Below are 15,758 nucleotides of genomic sequence, written 5' to 3'. Positions count from 1 at the left end.
TTAGACTTGTTTTTAGACTAATCAAACGCATGGTTCTCAAGTTGATTTCAAGCTCACCTCCAGCTCCTGAAGTTTACCATTTGGAAGCCCTTAGTGCTCCAACAGATGACATAGAAGCCTCAGTGGAAAACACTGACCCTCCTGCAGAGGGAGAGCCAATTTACCAACCTTGGTTTGGCAAACATTCTGCACCACTAACCCAGTCCTCTTCTTTTTAAAAAAAACTAGGGGGAGATGTTGCAGTGTGATCCTGTCCCTCAGGTATGCCAACTTCCTTCCCCTCCCCCTTCCCACTTGCCTTCTTCCTAACTGCTGTCTATCAAGTTCCACATTCCTGTAAGGGCGTCATGTGATTGGCAGAAGTTCAAAAGATGCTTCTCAGACCTGGGGTCATTGGCCTGTCCAGGTATCATTGTCCCTTGAGACCCTCCCCCTCCCACCTGGTTGGTGGCTCACCTCTCCTTTCCCTCCCCCCTCCCTGTGAGCTTAAAAGGCACTGAAATCATGCAGTCGTTTTTCTGTTGGAGCTGTTGCCGAGATTCAGAGTTCTGTCGCCCTGGAATAAACTCTGCATTTAAACCTCCAGCGGTATCCGTTCTCTTTCTCTTCACCATCGCCTGAACTTTTTCCACTAGAGGTAAACTGAGTTTCTACCATGCATGGACTCATTCCAAGTGCCTAATTGCAACTGCCAGCCAGCCAAAGGTGTCTCTGAGGTGAAACATCTCCAGCTGCTACCTTTGGCCTAGCTCTAGGGCCGGACGAGCCCAGGCACGTTCCACTCAGCAAGATTGGGATTATATTCCTATAGTTTGGGACCCTGAGACGTGGGGAGTTTACCATCAGATAAAGATTCTGCGGAGCCCCGAAAGAGGGGGACTGTCGCCCCCCAAATGTCACCATCTAGCTGGGACGTGCGACACTCCATCCTCATCACTGCAGGGAGGAAGGCAAGGGGTGAGATGGGGAATGTTTCCTCACCACCACCTCGTGCATGAAGGGAAAGGGGAGCAGGTGACATGTGTCCTTGTCCACAACACTCCCAGGAGATGATTCTTTGTGGCCCAGATCGGGCTGGACCAGGCTTCTCCCATCCTGGTGCGGCATTGCCCCCTCTATCCTGCAGTCTCCCATCCCAGTGCTGCTCATCTGCATCTAGAGCCGGCATTCCTGGGAAAAGCTGACAGCGACCATAAAAACAACAAACTTTTGAGAAAAAAAAACCTAACTGAGCATGAAAAATAAAAGTATTTAAGTAAAACACAAGTTGAAGTGAGGAGAGGGAGGGAGCGCAGCCCCAGAGGGAAACTGAGGCACAGAAGGGGCTTGTGTGTCCCCTCATGCCCTGGGTTTGGGTGTCCCCAAGGTGATGTGGGAGGGTCAGGGGGCGGGTTCTGGGCGGCGGAGGTGGCAGTGGCAGTGCTGGCAGGATGCCCTGGCTCCGTGCCTGCAGCGCTGACGCCTCGGGGGAGGGGACAGGAGAGGGTCCTGCCCCGGTCCTGCCTTGGTCCGCTGCAGTCCTTGTTCTGACAGAGCCTTGGGCAGGTGACACCATGGTGGTTACACTGGGCTACTGGGACATCCGTGGGGTGAGTGGCATCGAGGGGGGGCAGTGGCACATTGGGGACAGGGGTTGGGCACGGTTGTGGGGGGCTGGAAGTCCCAGAGCGATGTGGGGATGCTGAGGATGCCAGGGTGTTGGAAGGAGGTCCAGGAGGGCTTTGGGGTGCCAAAAGTGGGTGCTGTGCCCCCCAGCTGGCCCACGGCATCCGCCTGCTGCTGGAGTACACGGAGACCCCCTACCAGGAGCGCCAGTACCGCCCTGGCCCAGGTAAAGGGGGGGTGAGGGGGTGTGACCCCCAAATCCCCCCACCCTCACCCCCAGCCCCCTCGTTCCTGCTGTTTCAGAAAGGGGGGGACGCCCCGACTTGGCAGCGCGTCCCGACACTTTTGCCCCCACCCCCTTCTTCCAGCTCGGGGTGGATCACCTTTGTCCCCCCAATAAAAGGACCTTGAGTCCTCTCAGGGGCAACGTTCTCTCTTATCTGTCCTGGGAGGGGTCACCGGCTCTCCCGGGGCGAGGGGGGAGGACACCCCCAATGCCCGCATCCCCCCACTGCTGTGGGTGCCACGAGTGGGGCAGAAGGTCTGGTGGAGGCCCCCCCCCAAACTCTCTGCCCCCCCAGCCCCTGACTATGACCCGAGCGACTGGACCAACGAGAAGGAGAAACTGGGGCTCGACTTCCCCAACGTAGGTGATGGGGGGGGTGTGTGTTTTGGGGCGGTGTGAGGGGGTGTCTCCGGGTCTGACCCCCAGCCCTGGCACCCCCAGCTCCCATACCTCATTGACGGCACCACCAAGCTGACCCAGAGCAACGCCATCCTGCGCTACATCGCCCGCAAGCACAACATGTGTGAGTGGGGGGTCCCGGGGTTTGTGGGTCGTGGGCTGTGAAAAACGCCAATGACTTGTTTTTTAAAATGGTAAAAGTTTAATGATAATAAAACGGTTATAAAAATAGTAATATAATTAGAGTAATAATAATTCGGACAATTTGGACTAGGACAATACAAGACAATAGAAACAAAGAGTTACGGACAGTACGGGTACCTTTTTCTGGGCAAAATAAGCCTGAAAAAGGACCCACATTAGCAATAGGCATTGGCTTAAAAGCCACAGCCTATTGCATATTCATGCACTGTAGCAGACACGGGGCCAGCTACTGCCCCGCCCTGTGGAGAACGGAAGTTTACAGATAAGGAAATGCCAAGTCATAGGAATTGAACCAGAAGTCTTCAATCTGATCCTCCTGGCCTGTTTATCTTTCTGTGACTCCATAGGCTAGTTTCCCTAATCCTTACAATTGGACCCTTCACAAATCCCTCAGAAAAATCCATCGTGGAAAAGCAGATGCCGCCTTCTCTTTCTCTCGTCTGCTCTTCTGAAAGCCACGATCAGCCAAAGCCTCTTGGCAAGCTAAGAGCTGAAACCATAAAAGAGCTGATATCACTAAGAGCTGACAATCACTAAGCCTGCTAAGGTGGCCACGGCTCTGCAGCAGTTCGGGCTCAGGCACCCAGCCCCCTGAGGGCTGAGATATTCGGCCTTAATACTGCTTGCCTGGGACTCTGACCCTACTGGGAATCAGCTATCCAGCTAAGAAGCTGGCCCCTGTGGCTTTTTTACAACACACCTCATCCATGATGCACAAATTCCATTCAAACACAGGATTCTGTCTGGGCAGTGTCAGCTTCTTCTTCTGTATCTTGACGGCATCATCAGGGCTGAATGAAGCAGGAAGAAGTTCGTTTCTTTTGATAAGGGAGCAATAAATTCCCTTTCTCTTAAAGATTTAGGTGGCCTGTGGCTGCTATCTGGTGCAAGTACCTCCTTCCTTTCTTAAAAAAATATCTCACATACATGATTTCTATTTTAACCTAAAATATACACTACTGTAATGTTATGTTATGTTATAACCTAAACTATATTTAAGACACTACTTGAAAAAATTAATACAGCATAACTTTCTACCATAACACATATAATATTCATTTTAATATTTGTGAAAATCCCAAAATAAAACACGCATTTTTCACATGGGCTGACACCTCCGCATCCCGCAGGTGGTGAGACAGAGGAGGAGAAGCAGCGTGTGGATGTCCTGGAAAACCATCTCATGGATTTGAGAATGAATTTTGCCCGGATCTGCTACAGCCCTGACTTTGTGAGTACCCCCGGGAGGGTCACGTGGAGACAGATACCCCCCAGCCCCCAGGGGATCCCCCTGTGGTGGTGTTTGGGCGTCCCCAGGACGAGGGAAGAGAAGAGAAGGTTGACTCCATGTTTCAGAAGGCTGATTTCTTATTTTATGATATATATTATATTAAAAGAAAATGATATACTAAAACTACACTAAAGAAAGAGAAAGGATTTCATCAGAAGGCTAGACAAGAATCATCATAAAATCTTGTGACTGACCAGAGTCCTGACACAGCTGGACCTGTGATTGGTCATTGAGTGGAAACAATCCACATGAGACCAATCAAAGATGCACCTGCCACATTCCAAGCAACCAGATAATTATTGTTTACATTTCGTTTCCGAGGCCTCTCAGCTTCTCAGGAGAGAAAAAATCCTGGCAAAGGGATTTTTCATAAAGTATGTCAGAGACATCCCCCAACGTGGGACACGGGGGCTGAGCCACCACTGGCACAGGGGCACATCCCTGGCCTGGCTGCACTTGGGGTGATGCCCCTGAGTTCTGGGGGGGCTGGGGGGAGCAGCCCCCCGAACTGTGCCCCCCTTGCCGTGCAGGAGAAGCTGAAGCCGGCGTTCCTGGAGCAGCTGCCCAAGAAGCTGCAGGAGCTGTCGCGGTTCCTGGGCTCCCGGCCCTGGTTTGCAGGGCAGAAGGTAGGTGGGGGATGCTGGGGGGGTTTTTGGGGAGTCCCTGTGGGGTCTGACCCCCCGTGCCCCTCCACCAGCTCACCTTCGTGGACTTCCTTGCCTACGACGTGCTGGACCACCAGCGCATGTTTGCGCCTGAGTGTCTCGAGCAGCAGGGAAACCTGGCCCAGTTCCTGCAGCGCTTCGAGGTGAGTGAGGCCGGGGACAGCCCGGGGCCACCGCGGTGTCCCGGCCCCATCTCGGTCCCTGTCACTCGGTGTCCCCATCCCCCATTCTCGCTGTGCCCATCACCATTCCTGACACCTCAGTGCTGTGTCCTTGTCCCATCCCAAGTCTTGCCCTTAAATCCCTGTTGTTTCTGTCTCCATCCCATTCCTGCCACCCCTGTGACCCCAGCCCTGACCCCTGCTGTCCCAATCCCTGTCCCTAACACCCCGGTGTCCCCATCACTGACATCCCAGTGTCCCTGTCACAATTCCTGACACCCCAGGTTCCATCTCTGCCCCCATCCTGACGCCCTGGTGTCCCATCCCTGTCCCAAACACCCCCATGTCCCTGTCCCCATCCCAGCCATCTCACTGTCCCCACCCCAGACATCCCAGTGGCCCCATCCCTGTCCCAAACACTCTCGTGTCCCTGTCCCCATCTCAGACACCTCAGTGGCCCCATCCCTGACCTCATAGTGTTCTCATCCCCGTCCCCAAAACCCCAGTGTCCCTGTTCCTATCCCACACAGCCCAGTGCCCCTATACCAGACTCTCCAGTGTCCCCATCCTTGTCCCCATCCCAGCCTCCCTGGTGTCCCCACCCCTGCCCCTGTGATGTCTCCACTGTCCCCACATGTCCCTGTCCCCATCCCAGACACCCCAGTGTCCCCATCCCTGTGCCCATCCCAGCCACCTCAGTGTCCCCATCCCTGACCCTGGTATCCCCTTCCCTGTCCCAAATGCCCTGGTGTCCCTGTTCCCATTCCAGCCACCCCAGTGTCCACATCCCTGTCCCCAAACACCCCAGTGTCCCTCTCCCCATCACAGACATCCCTGTGGGCCTGTCCCTGTCCCCAACATGCCAGTGTCCCTGTCCCCATCTCAGACACCCCAGTGGCCCCGTCCCTGATCCCATGGTATCCCAATCCCTGTCCCAAACACCCCGGTGTCCCCACATGTCCCTGTCCCCATCCCAGCCACCCCTGTGTCCCCACCCCTGCCCCCATGGTGTCTCCACTGTCCCCACGTGTCCCTGTCCCCCAGGCTCTGGACAAGATTTCTGCCTACATGCGCTCGGGGCGCTTCATGAAAACCCCGGTTTTCTGGCGCACGGCCAAGTGGTGCAACACCAAGGAGTGAGGGGCTGAACCCTCCCCCACCACGCGACCCCCAGGTCACCCCCAGACTCCCCAATAAACCTCGGGGGCTCCCCCTTGTCTGTGCTGTGTTGGGTGCACTGCGCTGCCGAGGGGCTGCGGTGAGAGCTGAGGGAACCCCTCATTTGTGGGGTAACCCCTGGGGGGGATGTTGGACCCTCCTGGGTCTGGGATGGGGGGAGCCATTCCTGAAAGGATTGAAGGGGGGGGACCTCGATGAAGCTTGAGTGGGGGGTCACAGAAGGACACATGACTCCCAGAATAAGAGGGCTCCCAAGGAGTTTCGAGGGATTGCAAATTTCCCCAAGGAAAAGGAGGAACCCAAAAAGAATTGAAAGGGGCTGCAGAGGAATTGAAAGGAATTGAAAGGAATTGAAGGGGCTGCAGAGCACCAGAACAAGGGGACCCCATAGAATTGGTGGGGTTGCAGTGCCCCCGGAATAAAGTGATCCTGTGGGGATGGACGGGGCCATGTCACAGAACCCCTTGGACAGGGAAGACCCCATGGAATTTAGGGAGTCACAAAGCCACGGGCATGAGGAGGGTCAGAGAAGCCCCTGTTAAGGGAGACCCCCATCGAACTTGGGGTGGCCTCAGACACTCCAGAATTAGGGGGACCCATGGAGGTCGGGGCGGTCACAGCACCCTCCCGACAAGGGGGTTCCCATGGTGATGGGAGGGATGCAGAACTCTCGGGTTTCGGGGAACCCCATGGGGTTTGGGGGGTTGTGGAGCCCACGGGATAAGGGAGTTCCGTGCGGGCAGGAGGGAGGCACAGAACCCCCTGCTAAGGGGGACCCCGCTGACCTTGGGGGTCGCAGAGTCCCGGGATAAGGGGAAGTCCTGGGATGTGGGAAAGTCCCCCCAGGATAAAGAGCACCCCTGGGTTAGGGGGAAGTCCTGGGGTAAGAGGGACCCCCGGAATAAGGGGGATCCCCGAGATGAGTCGGATCCCCGGGATAAGGGGCACCCCCAGGATAAGACGGAACCCCGGGAGAAGGGGGACCCCCGTGGGGCCCCGTCCAGTTATGCCCCGTCCCTGTCCCGGCCAAAGCCCCGCCCTTAGCCCCACCCAGTTAAGCCCCACCTCCAAGCCCCCATGCCACGCCCCCATCAGGGCGCAGCCGTCTCACGAGTGGGCTGGGGCAGCGATCGCATAGCCATGGCGATGTTGGGGTACCGGGACATCCGCGGGGTGATTGGGCACCTGCCACCCCCGGGGGACACCCGCCAGCCCCAAGGGACAGCTCCATGCAGGGCAGGGGCTGCGTGTACCCGAGAGAGGGGTTCGGGAGTCCCCTGTGCTTTTTGGGGGAACTTAATTGGTCCTTCGGGGTTCTCCCCAGTTTTTTGGGGGGTTTTGGAGGGTCCCTTTGGTCTTTGAGGAATGTTCAGGGGGGTTTGTGGGGTCCCTTTTGGTTTTGTGGGTGGGGGCTGTGGCAGTTCCCCTGAATTCTGGTAGGGGCTGGTGGGGGCTCTGGGGGTCCCTTTTGGCTTGGGGGGGCTCTGGGAATCCCACTGAGCTTTTAGGGGACAACGAGGGGTCTGTGGGGGGTCCCGCTGATCTTGTGGGGGGCTGAGGGATGTCCCTTTGGGCTTTTGGGGGGTCTCCGGGGTCTCCCCTGGCTTCAGATTGGACAGGCAACTGGGTGGAGGAGGACAACCCACCCTACTCCTACTACCTGTACTACATGTATGCCAACATGAGGGTGCTCAAGCACCGCCGGCGGTAAGGACATGGAATATTCCCAATTCCCCCATTCCTGCTATTGTAGTGTGTTTTTATGTTTTGTAATACTTTGAAGTAGTTTGGTTTTTGTATCCCTCTAGTTTTCCCAAATAATTTACCCCAGACTTTCCCCACTTTCCCTTTACGTCTGTAATTCCTCTGCCTTGTTGGGATCATCCCCAGATGCCCACCATGGCTCTCTGTCAATCAGTCAGCATCCCATCTTCTTCATCTAGAAGCTTCAGTTCAAGACGTCAAGTCATTCGCCAGGGTCCAGGGGTCAGCCCCGGGAGACTTGCCTTATGCGCTATCCTAAATGTCTATCGCCCAGTACCCATCCCTTTGGGTCATTTATTGGTTGGTAAAATGTTATCTACTTCTGGTTTCGACCTCCCTTTAAATGTAACCTTGGCACATCTCCCGGGGCTCTCAGCAGGAGGCCCCCTGAGGTGCCGGAGCTCCCCAGAGCTCCTGACTAAAACCTTGGGTTAACCCCTGCTAAGAGTCGGCCCTTTACCTTCCACCGATGTCTCTGGTGTCTCCTCTGCTGCAAAGGCGACTGGCCCAGCTGCCCTCAGCACCCTCGGGGCACGAGAGAGTGTCTCCCCACAGTCGGCTGTGTCGGGGTTGCTCCCCCCGTGTCTGCCGACTTGGGCCTGGCTGGGGGATCCTGAGAGGGTCCCAGAGGGACAGAGGCATTTTGGCGCCCAACGCGTGGCACTGAGTCAACCTCCAGAGCTCACGGATGGGGCTCAGACATTCTTTCAGACTGCTCATGAAAGCCTGTGGCCCACACGTTACCTCAGTAAGAACACAGTCAGTTTTATTGAGTGGGTCTTTCTGTGGATGAAAACTGGTAGCTCTTGAAGCACCCTCAAGGGTCAGTTTCAGGTGGAAGACATCATCCCAGAAACCCCTTCCTTCCCATTCTACATCTGGACTGGTAAGTGTAACCTTTTCTTGTTTTCCTCCCCTCTTCGGGAGGAGGGGTGTTTCCCTACCTATGTTTTTTTAGGCTCACCTGCAGAGCTGAGAGTTTTTTTCTCTAATTTTGTCAGGCTGCCAGCTGCAGGGAGTTGGTTTTTTTTTTCTATCCACCCCCCACCTGGGTTGGTGAAAGTTGAGATACAACTCTTTAAATCACAGCTATAATGGGTGTCTGTTCCAGATTGCAAGGCATGATGCATTCTATTACCATCTGTATGGCAGTTGTCTGGTGTCAAGTGGGCAATTCTCCTTATCTCTCTCCCTGAGTGATCACAATCACTCCTCCCTAGGCAGGGGACATCTGCTGATAACAGGCTATTGAATGACACTGCATGACTGATAAGAACTATAACATCCCACTGGAAGACGCTCCGCCCAGAGGGAGGAGCCAAGCATTGCTACCCAGATATAATCTGGAGATTCTGACACCCCAGCACGGCTTCTGACTGGATTCCCCAGGGGAGCAGCAGCTGCTTCTACTTCCACAGATCTGCGGAGGAAGAATACACCCTTTTTCTACAGGAGCCCCCTGCTCCAACAGAACCACACCTGACACTTGAGGAAGACTGCAGCCACTTTTCCAACTGGACTGCTACCAGCACCCTGACCAACACGGTGTCAGGTTGAGTTCTGACTCTGTCAGTGTTGTTCTAGTGTATTGCGTTGTTTTATTTTATCCTTTTATGTTTTTCCTTCCTGTTGCAGTGTGTTTTTATTTTGAAGGTTATTGTTTGATTTGTCCTTTTGGGGTTTTTCTCCCCCTGATTTTGGAGGGACACAGACCTGCCTTTGTTGTTCACTTGAGCCAGGTGTCTTCTCGTTTTGCTACTTAGCTACTTTTCTGCCACATTTCAAACCCCTTCCTCCCACATCCAGTTGTTAACCCCTTCCTGTCCCAAGCAGTTTTCCTCCCTTGTATTTCCTGCCTTGTGTTCCACCCCCAGTGCTTTTGATTAGTTGAACATTGTATCCTCCCTTGAGACCTGCCCCCCTTTAGAGGCTGTTGTTTTCCCCTGCTCATTTCTTGGGACCCTGAGACGTGGGGAGTTTCCCATCAGATGAAGTAACCCAGTGCCACCCCAGGCCCATGCTGCTGCTGTGGCCTTCTGTTCTGTGCTGCGCCTCCACTGGTAGCTGGGATTCTGCGGAGCCCCGAAAGAGGGGGACTGTCACCCCCCAAATGTCACCAACTAGCTGGGACGTGCGACACTCCGTCCTCATCACTGCAGGGAGGAAGGCAAGGGGTGGGATAGGGAATGTTTCCTCATCACCACCTCGCGCATGAAGGGAAAGGGGAGCAGGTGACATGTGTCCCTGTCCACAACACTCCCAGGAGATGTTTCTTTGTGGCCCAGATTGGGTTGGACCAGGCTTCTCCCATCCCGGTGGGGCATTGCCCCCTCTATCCTGCAGTCTCCCATCCCAGTGCTGCTCATCTGCATCTGGAGCCGGCATTCCTGGGAAAACCTGGTGGCGACCATAAAAACAACAAACTTTTGAGAAAAAAAACCTAACTGAGCATGAAAAATAAAAGTATTTATGTAAAACACGAGTTGAAGTGAGGGGAGGGAGGGAGCGCAGCTCCAGAGGGAAACTGAGGCACAGAAGGGGGTTGTGTGTCCCCTCATGCCCTGGGTTTGGGTGTCCCCAAGGTGTTGTGGGAGGGTCAGGGGTCAGGTTCTGAGTGGCAGTGGTGGCAGTGGCAGTGCTGGCAGTATGCCATGGCACCGTGCCTGCAGCGCTGACGCCACGGGGAGGGGACAGGAGAGGGTCCTGCCCCGGTCCTGCCTTGGTCCGCTGCAGTCCTCGTTCTGACAGAGCCTTGGGCAGGTGACACCATGGTGGTCACACTGGGCTACTGGGACATCCGTGGGGTGAGTGGCATCGAGGGGGGGCAGTGGCACAGTGGGGATTGGGGTGGGCATGGGAGTGGGGGGGTTGAAAGTCCCAGAGCCACGTGGCAGTGCTAGGGAACCTGGGGTGTGGGGGAGAGGTCCAGGAGGGCTTTGGGGTGCCAAAAGTGGGTGCTGTGCCCCCAAGCTGGTCCACACCATCCGCCTGCTGCTGGAGTACACGGAGACCCCCTACCAGGAGCTCCAGTACTGCCCCTTGCCCAGGTGAAGGGACCAAGGTGGTGTGACCCTCAAATGCCCCCATTCACGCCCCCAGCCCCCTCGTTCCTGCTGTGTCAGAAAGGGGGGGACGCCCCCACTGGCAGTGTGTCTGGCCACTGCCGCCCCCACCCTCTCCTGTCAGCTCGGGGGGTGTCACCTTTATCCTCCCCAATAAAAGGACCTTGAACCCTTTATCCCCCCCAATAAAAAGACCTTGAACCCTTTATCCCCCCCTATAAAAGGACCTTGACCCCTCTAAGGGGCAGCGTTCTCCCCTATCTGTCCTGGGAGGGGTCACCGGCTGTCCTGGGGCAGTGAGGGGGACACCCCAAATGCCCACATCCCTCCACTGCTGTGGGTCCCCATCCCAGTGCCCATCCCAGCTACCTCAGTGTCCCCATCCCTGTCCCCAAACACCCCAGTGTCCCTCTCCCCATCCCAGACATCCCAGTGGGCCCGTGTCCCTGTCCCCATCTCAGACACTCCAGTGGCCCCGTCCCTGATCCCATGGTATCCCAATCCCTGTCCCAAACACCTCGGTGTGCCCACTTGTCCCTCTCCCCATCCCAGCCACCCCGATGTCCCCACCCCTGTCCCCATGGTGTCTCCACTGTCCCCACGTGTCCCTGTCCCCCAGGCTCTGGTCAAGATTTCTGCCTACATGCGCTCGGGGCGCTTCATGAAAACCCCGATTTTCTGGCGCACGGCCAAGTGGTGCAACACCAAGGAGTGAGGGGCTGAAGCCTCCTGCACCCTCCTAGGCCACCCCCAGACTCCTCAATAAACCTCGGGGGCTCCCCTGTTGTCTGTGCTGTGTTGGGTGCACTGAGCTGCCGAGGGGCTGCGGTGGGAGCTGAGGGAACCCCTCATTTGTGGGGTAACCCCTGGGGGGGATGTTGGACCCTCCTGGGTCTGGGATGGGGGAAGCCATTCCTGGGGGCATCCCCAGGATAAGGGGGACCCCGTGGAGGCTCTGGGAAGCAAGGTGGGGTCCCTATCCCCACCCCAGAATAGAGACACCCCCTGCAGCTGAGGAGATTGAAAGGGGGGGACCTCGATGAAGCTTGGGGGGGAGTGGGTCACAGAGGGACCCATGGCTCCCAGAATAAGGGGGTTCCCATGGAGTTTGGGGGGGTTGCAAATTTCCCCAAGGAAAAGTAGGAACCCAAAAGGAACTGAAAGGGGCTGCAGAGGAATTGAAAGGAATTGAAGGGGCTGCAGAGCCCCAGAACAAGGGGACCCCATGGAGTTGGTGGGGTTGCATTGCCCCCGGAATAAAGTGGTCCCGTGGGGATGGATGGGGCTGTGTCACAGAACCCCTCGAACAGGGAAGACCCCATGGAATTTAGGGGGTCACAAAGCCACGGGCATGAGGAGGGTCAGAGAAGCCCCTGTTAAGGGAGACCCCCATCGAACTTGGGGTGGCCTCAGACACCCCAGAATAAGGGGGACCCGTGGAGGTCGGGGTGGTCACAGAACCCTCCTGACAAGGGGGTTCCCATGGTGATGGGAGGGATGCAGAACTCTCGGGTTTCGGGGAACCCCATGGGGTTTGTGGGGTTGTGGAGCCCACGGGATAAGGGGGTTCCGTGCGGGCAGGCGGGAGGCACAGAACCCCCTGCTAAGGGGGACCCCGCTGAGCTTGGGGGGTCGCAGAGTCCCGGGATAAGGGGGAGTTCTGGGATAAGGGGAAGTCCCCCCAGGATAAAGAGCACCCCTGGGTTAAGGGGAAGTCCCGGGGTAAGAGGGACCACCCGAATAAGGGGGATCCTCGGGATGAGTCGGATCTTCGGGATAAGGGGCACCTCCGGGATAAGACGGAACCCCGGGAGAAGGGGGACTCCCGTGGGGCCCCGTCCAGCTATGCCCCGCCCCTGTCCTGCCCAAAGCCCCGCCCTCGTATGACCAAAGCCCCGCCCTTAGCCCCGCCCCTTTGTTTCCTACCCCACCCCCCAGCCTCGCCCATGCCACGCCTCCATCCGGGGCGCGGCCGTCTCACGAGTGGGGGTGGGGCAGCGATCGCGCGCGCAGCCATGGCGGTGTTGGGGTACTGGGACATCCGCGGGGTGAGTGGGGACCCGCCAGGCCCGGGGGACACCCCCGCGCGGGGCAGGGGCTGCGCGTACCCCAGAGGGGGTTCGGGGGTCCCCTGCGCTTTTTGGGGAATTTAAGGGGTCCTTTGGTGTTCCCCCCAGATTTTTGGGGGGTTTCGGGGGTCCCTTTGGTCTTTGGGGAATGTTCAGGGGGGTTTGTGGGGTCCCTTTTGGTTTTGTGGGTGGGGCCTGTGGCGGTTCCACTGTACTCTGGTGGGGGCTTGTGGGGGCTCTGGGGTTCTCTTTTGGCTTGGGGGCGCTCTGGGAATCCCACTGAGCTTTTAGGGGACCGCGAGGGGTCTGTGGGGGGTCCCACTGATCTTGTGGGGGGCTGCGGGAGGTCCCTTTGGACTTTTGGGGGGTCTCCGGGGGTCTCCCCCAGCTTCTGGGGGTTTGCGGGGGGTCTTTGGGGGTCTCCTGTGTCTTTGGACAGGTTGTTGGGGTCCCTCTGGTCTTTTGGGGAGGCGGCTCTGGCCCCTCCTCTGCCCCCACTCCTCATTAGCACATTCCTAATGAGCTCTAATGAGGCCCCCTCATTAGTCTTGGGGGGGCTGCGGTGAGTCTGTGGGGGTCCTTCTGGTGTTTTGGGGGGTCTTGGGCTGTCCTCCTAATCTTGGGAGGAGCTGTGGGAGCCCCTCTGGTGTTTGGGGGGTCTGGAGAGGACTCTCAGGTCTTTTGGGGAAGCTCTGGGAGGTCTCCTTGATCTGTTGGGAATCGTCTGGGATGAATTGTGGGGTCCTGCTGCATTTGGGGGTGGGAGGATGTTGCTTTTGGGGGGGGATCCCCCTGTGCCAGGGGGTGCTAACTTGGGGTGCTGGGAAGGGGGTGCAGTTTGTCCTTCCCTGTGCCTCAGTTTCCCCATGAGTGAGCCAGTTGCAGGCTCACATTTGGGGGGTGTTTTTGGGGTGTCTCACCGATCCCACTCCCCAGCTCGCCCACGCCATCCGCCTGCTCCTGGAGTACACAGAGACACCCTATGAGGACAAACTCTACAGCTGTGGGGAAGGTGAGGGGGGTCAGAGGGTCCCCACACCACCCTCAACCTCTTTTGGGGTTTTTGGGGTGGACACAACATCGCCCAACCCTCCCCTTCCCTTCCAGCTCCCGACTACGATAAGAGCCAATGGATCAACGAGAAGGAGAAGCTGGGGCTGGACTTTCCCAACGTAGGTGTCTGGAGCTGGGGGGGCTGGGGGTGTCTCGCTGTCCCGGTGTCTCCATGTCCCTCTGTCCCCTCCAGCTGCCCTACTTCATCGATGGCCCCACCAAACTGACCCAGAGCAACGCCATCCTGCGCTACATCGCCCGCAAGCACAAGATGTGTGAGTGGGCTAGGAGAGGGGCTGGAGTTTGGCTTGGAGTTGGATTAAATTTGGGATTGCAGTGGGGCTGGAGTTGGGCTTAGAGTGGGGGTTGGAGGTGGGATTGGAATTAGATTAGGGTTCAGTGGGGTTGGGGTTGGATTAAATTTGGGGTTGAAGTAGGGTTTTTCTTAGGGTTGGGTTGGGAGCTGGAATTGGAGTAGGGTTGGGAATGGGATTGGAGTAGGGTTGGAATTGAATTGGGGTTCAGCTGGGCTTGGTTTGGGGTTGGGGCTGGATTGGGGTGCAGGTTGGAGTGGGGGTGAGCATGGGGTTGGAGTTTAAAGGGACCCACAGCCAGCATCAGAGCTGGAGTCAGGGAGGGTTTGGAGCAGCAGGGATGGGGTCACGGAGGGTTTGGGCCCCCAGTGCTGACCCCCCTGTGCAGGTGGTGAGACAGAGGAGGAGACCCTGCGTGTGGACATGCTGGAGAACCAGATCATGGATTTCCGCATGAGCCTTGTCATGGTCTGCTACAACCCTGACTTTGTGAGTGTCCTGCAGGCTGGGGGACCCCGTGCCAGCATTGGGGACCCCAGATTGGGAGGGTGCTCCCCAGGGTGGCAGGCTGGGGCTGCCCGTCCTCACCCCTTCCTTCCTCCCTCAGGAGAAGCTCAAGCCGGGCTACCTGGAGCAGCTCCCAGGGAAGCTGAAGCTCTTCTCCAACTTCTTGGGGGACAGAAAGTGGTTTGCAGGGGAGAAGGTACTGCCAGGACTCCCAAGGGGGCTGAGGGGCTGGGGAGGGGGTTTTTCCTCACTGTGTCCCCCTGATGTCCCCAGCTGACCTTCGTGGACTTCCTCATGTTCGACGTGCTGGATCAGAACCGCATCTTTGAGCCCAAGTGCCTGGAGCCCTTCAAGAACCTCAAGGACTTCATGGAGCACTTTGGGGTGAGCAGGGGCACCCCGAGGTCACCCCTGGGTGGGGGCTGCCACGGTGGAGGCACCCCTGACCCTCTGTGTGTGTCCCCAGGCTCTGGAGAAGGTGGCTGCTTACTTGAAGTCCAGCCGTTTCCAGAAGATGCCCATCAACAACAAGATGGCCAAGTGGGGCAACAAGAAGGTGTAGGAGCTCAGCATGGGGCTCATAGGGTGGGGGGAGTCCTAACCCAGCCCCTCCAGCACTCTCCGTCCTTAGGGGGGGACAACACCACTGGCATGACGCCTCCCAAGACAATAAAGTGCTTTTTAGATATGGCACCCTGAGCCCCCACAAGCCTTGTGCTGTTGGGGGGCACTGAGGTGGCCCCTACCCGTGGCTGGGGGTTGGTGGCTGTGGGGTGAGGGGGTCCCTGCCCCATGGGCCCAGTCCTGGCATGGCTGGGTTGGTTTGGGGCAGGAGCTCAGCCCGGTGCTGTTCCCAGGGCCCTCCCTCTTGCCCTGGGAAGGAGCCCGAGCCCCCCTTCTTCCCGCCCCCGCTCTCATTAGCACATTCCTAATGAGCTCTAATGAGGCAGCCCTGTCAAAGGCCGGGGGAAGGAGCGTTGGTGCCCTGCCACCCACCCAGGGTGCTGAGTGGGGTGGGCTGGGGACAGCCCTGTCCCCTGGGGCCACTCGCTGCCATCAGCTCGCAGAGATGGGGACCGGGAGTGTGCCTTGGCTGCTGCGGGGGGTGAAATGCTGGGTCCCCCTCCCTGCCGTTGGCCCTCTCCCTATTCCCCTATTCCCCTTGGCCCTCTCCCTGCCTTATCCCTATTCCCCTGTTC

General features: G+C 57.5%; 2 protein-coding genes and 1 long non-coding RNA gene across 4 annotated transcripts; all 3 read left to right on the top strand.

Moving 5' to 3' along the window:
• The first annotated feature begins 1,466 nt into the window (after window positions 1-1,466).
• Window positions 1,467-5,830, top strand: LOC132338159 (glutathione S-transferase 2). The gene is made up of 8 exons (XM_059867425.1): window positions 1,467-1,589; window positions 1,756-1,831; window positions 2,187-2,251; window positions 2,333-2,414; window positions 3,625-3,725; window positions 4,316-4,411; window positions 4,483-4,593; window positions 5,656-5,830. Exons 1-8 carry the CDS (start codon window positions 1,554-1,556, stop codon window positions 5,749-5,751), a joined length of 663 nt encoding a protein of 220 aa, XP_059723408.1. The 5' UTR covers window positions 1,467-1,553; the 3' UTR covers window positions 5,752-5,830.
• A 1,502-nt stretch (window positions 5,831-7,332) lies between these two features.
• On the top strand, window positions 7,333-10,031 carry LOC132338395 (uncharacterized). Its single transcript, XR_009489439.1, has 2 exons — window positions 7,333-7,497; window positions 7,681-10,031. It is a non-coding gene; the product is annotated as an uncharacterized LOC132338395 (long non-coding RNA).
• Window positions 10,032-10,264: 233 nt separating this feature from the next.
• LOC132338158 (glutathione S-transferase Mu 3-like) lies at window positions 10,265-15,252 on the top strand. 2 transcript variants are annotated; one of them, XM_059867424.1, is made up of 8 exons: window positions 10,265-10,358; window positions 13,622-13,697; window positions 13,793-13,857; window positions 13,932-14,013; window positions 14,441-14,541; window positions 14,660-14,755; window positions 14,833-14,943; window positions 15,026-15,252. In XM_059867424.1, the coding sequence occupies exons 1-8, from the start codon at window positions 10,323-10,325 to the stop codon at window positions 15,119-15,121; spliced, it is 663 nt and encodes a 220-aa protein (XP_059723407.1). In that variant the 5' UTR covers window positions 10,265-10,322; the 3' UTR covers window positions 15,122-15,252. The 2 variants fall into 2 exon arrangements, with proteins under 2 accessions (XP_059723407.1, XP_059723406.1); XM_059867423.1 differs by lacking the exon at window positions 10,265-10,358 and adding an exon at window positions 12,509-12,664.
• Window positions 15,253-15,758: the final 506 nt, after the last annotated feature.

This window comes from Haemorhous mexicanus, chromosome 25 (assembly GCF_027477595.1).
Source record: "Haemorhous mexicanus isolate bHaeMex1 chromosome 25, bHaeMex1.pri, whole genome shotgun sequence".
NCBI lineage: Eukaryota > Metazoa > Chordata > Aves > Passeriformes > Fringillidae > Haemorhous > Haemorhous mexicanus.
This window is presented reverse-complemented; position numbering and strand designations above follow the sequence as displayed.

Coding starts and splice junctions, on each gene's coding strand:
- LOC132338158 (XM_059867423.1), top strand. CDS start 12,563: ATGCCACGCCTCCATCCGGGGCGCGGCCGTCTCACGAGTGGGGGTGGG. Junction 13,858..13,931: donor TGGGGCTGGACTTTCCCAAC/GTAGGTGTCTGG, acceptor TGTCCCCTCCAG/CTGCCCTACTTCATCGATGG. Junction 14,944..15,025: donor ACTTCATGGAGCACTTTGGG/GTGAGCAGGGGC, acceptor GTGTGTCCCCAG/GCTCTGGAGAAGGTGGCTGC.
- LOC132338159 (XM_059867425.1), top strand. CDS start 1,554: ATGGTGGTTACACTGGGCTACTGGGACATCCGTGGG. Junction 1,590..1,755: donor GCTACTGGGACATCCGTGGG/GTGAGTGGCATC, acceptor TGTGCCCCCCAG/CTGGCCCACGGCATCCGCCT. Junction 4,594..5,655: donor AGTTCCTGCAGCGCTTCGAG/GTGAGTGAGGCC, acceptor CCTGTCCCCCAG/GCTCTGGACAAGATTTCTGC.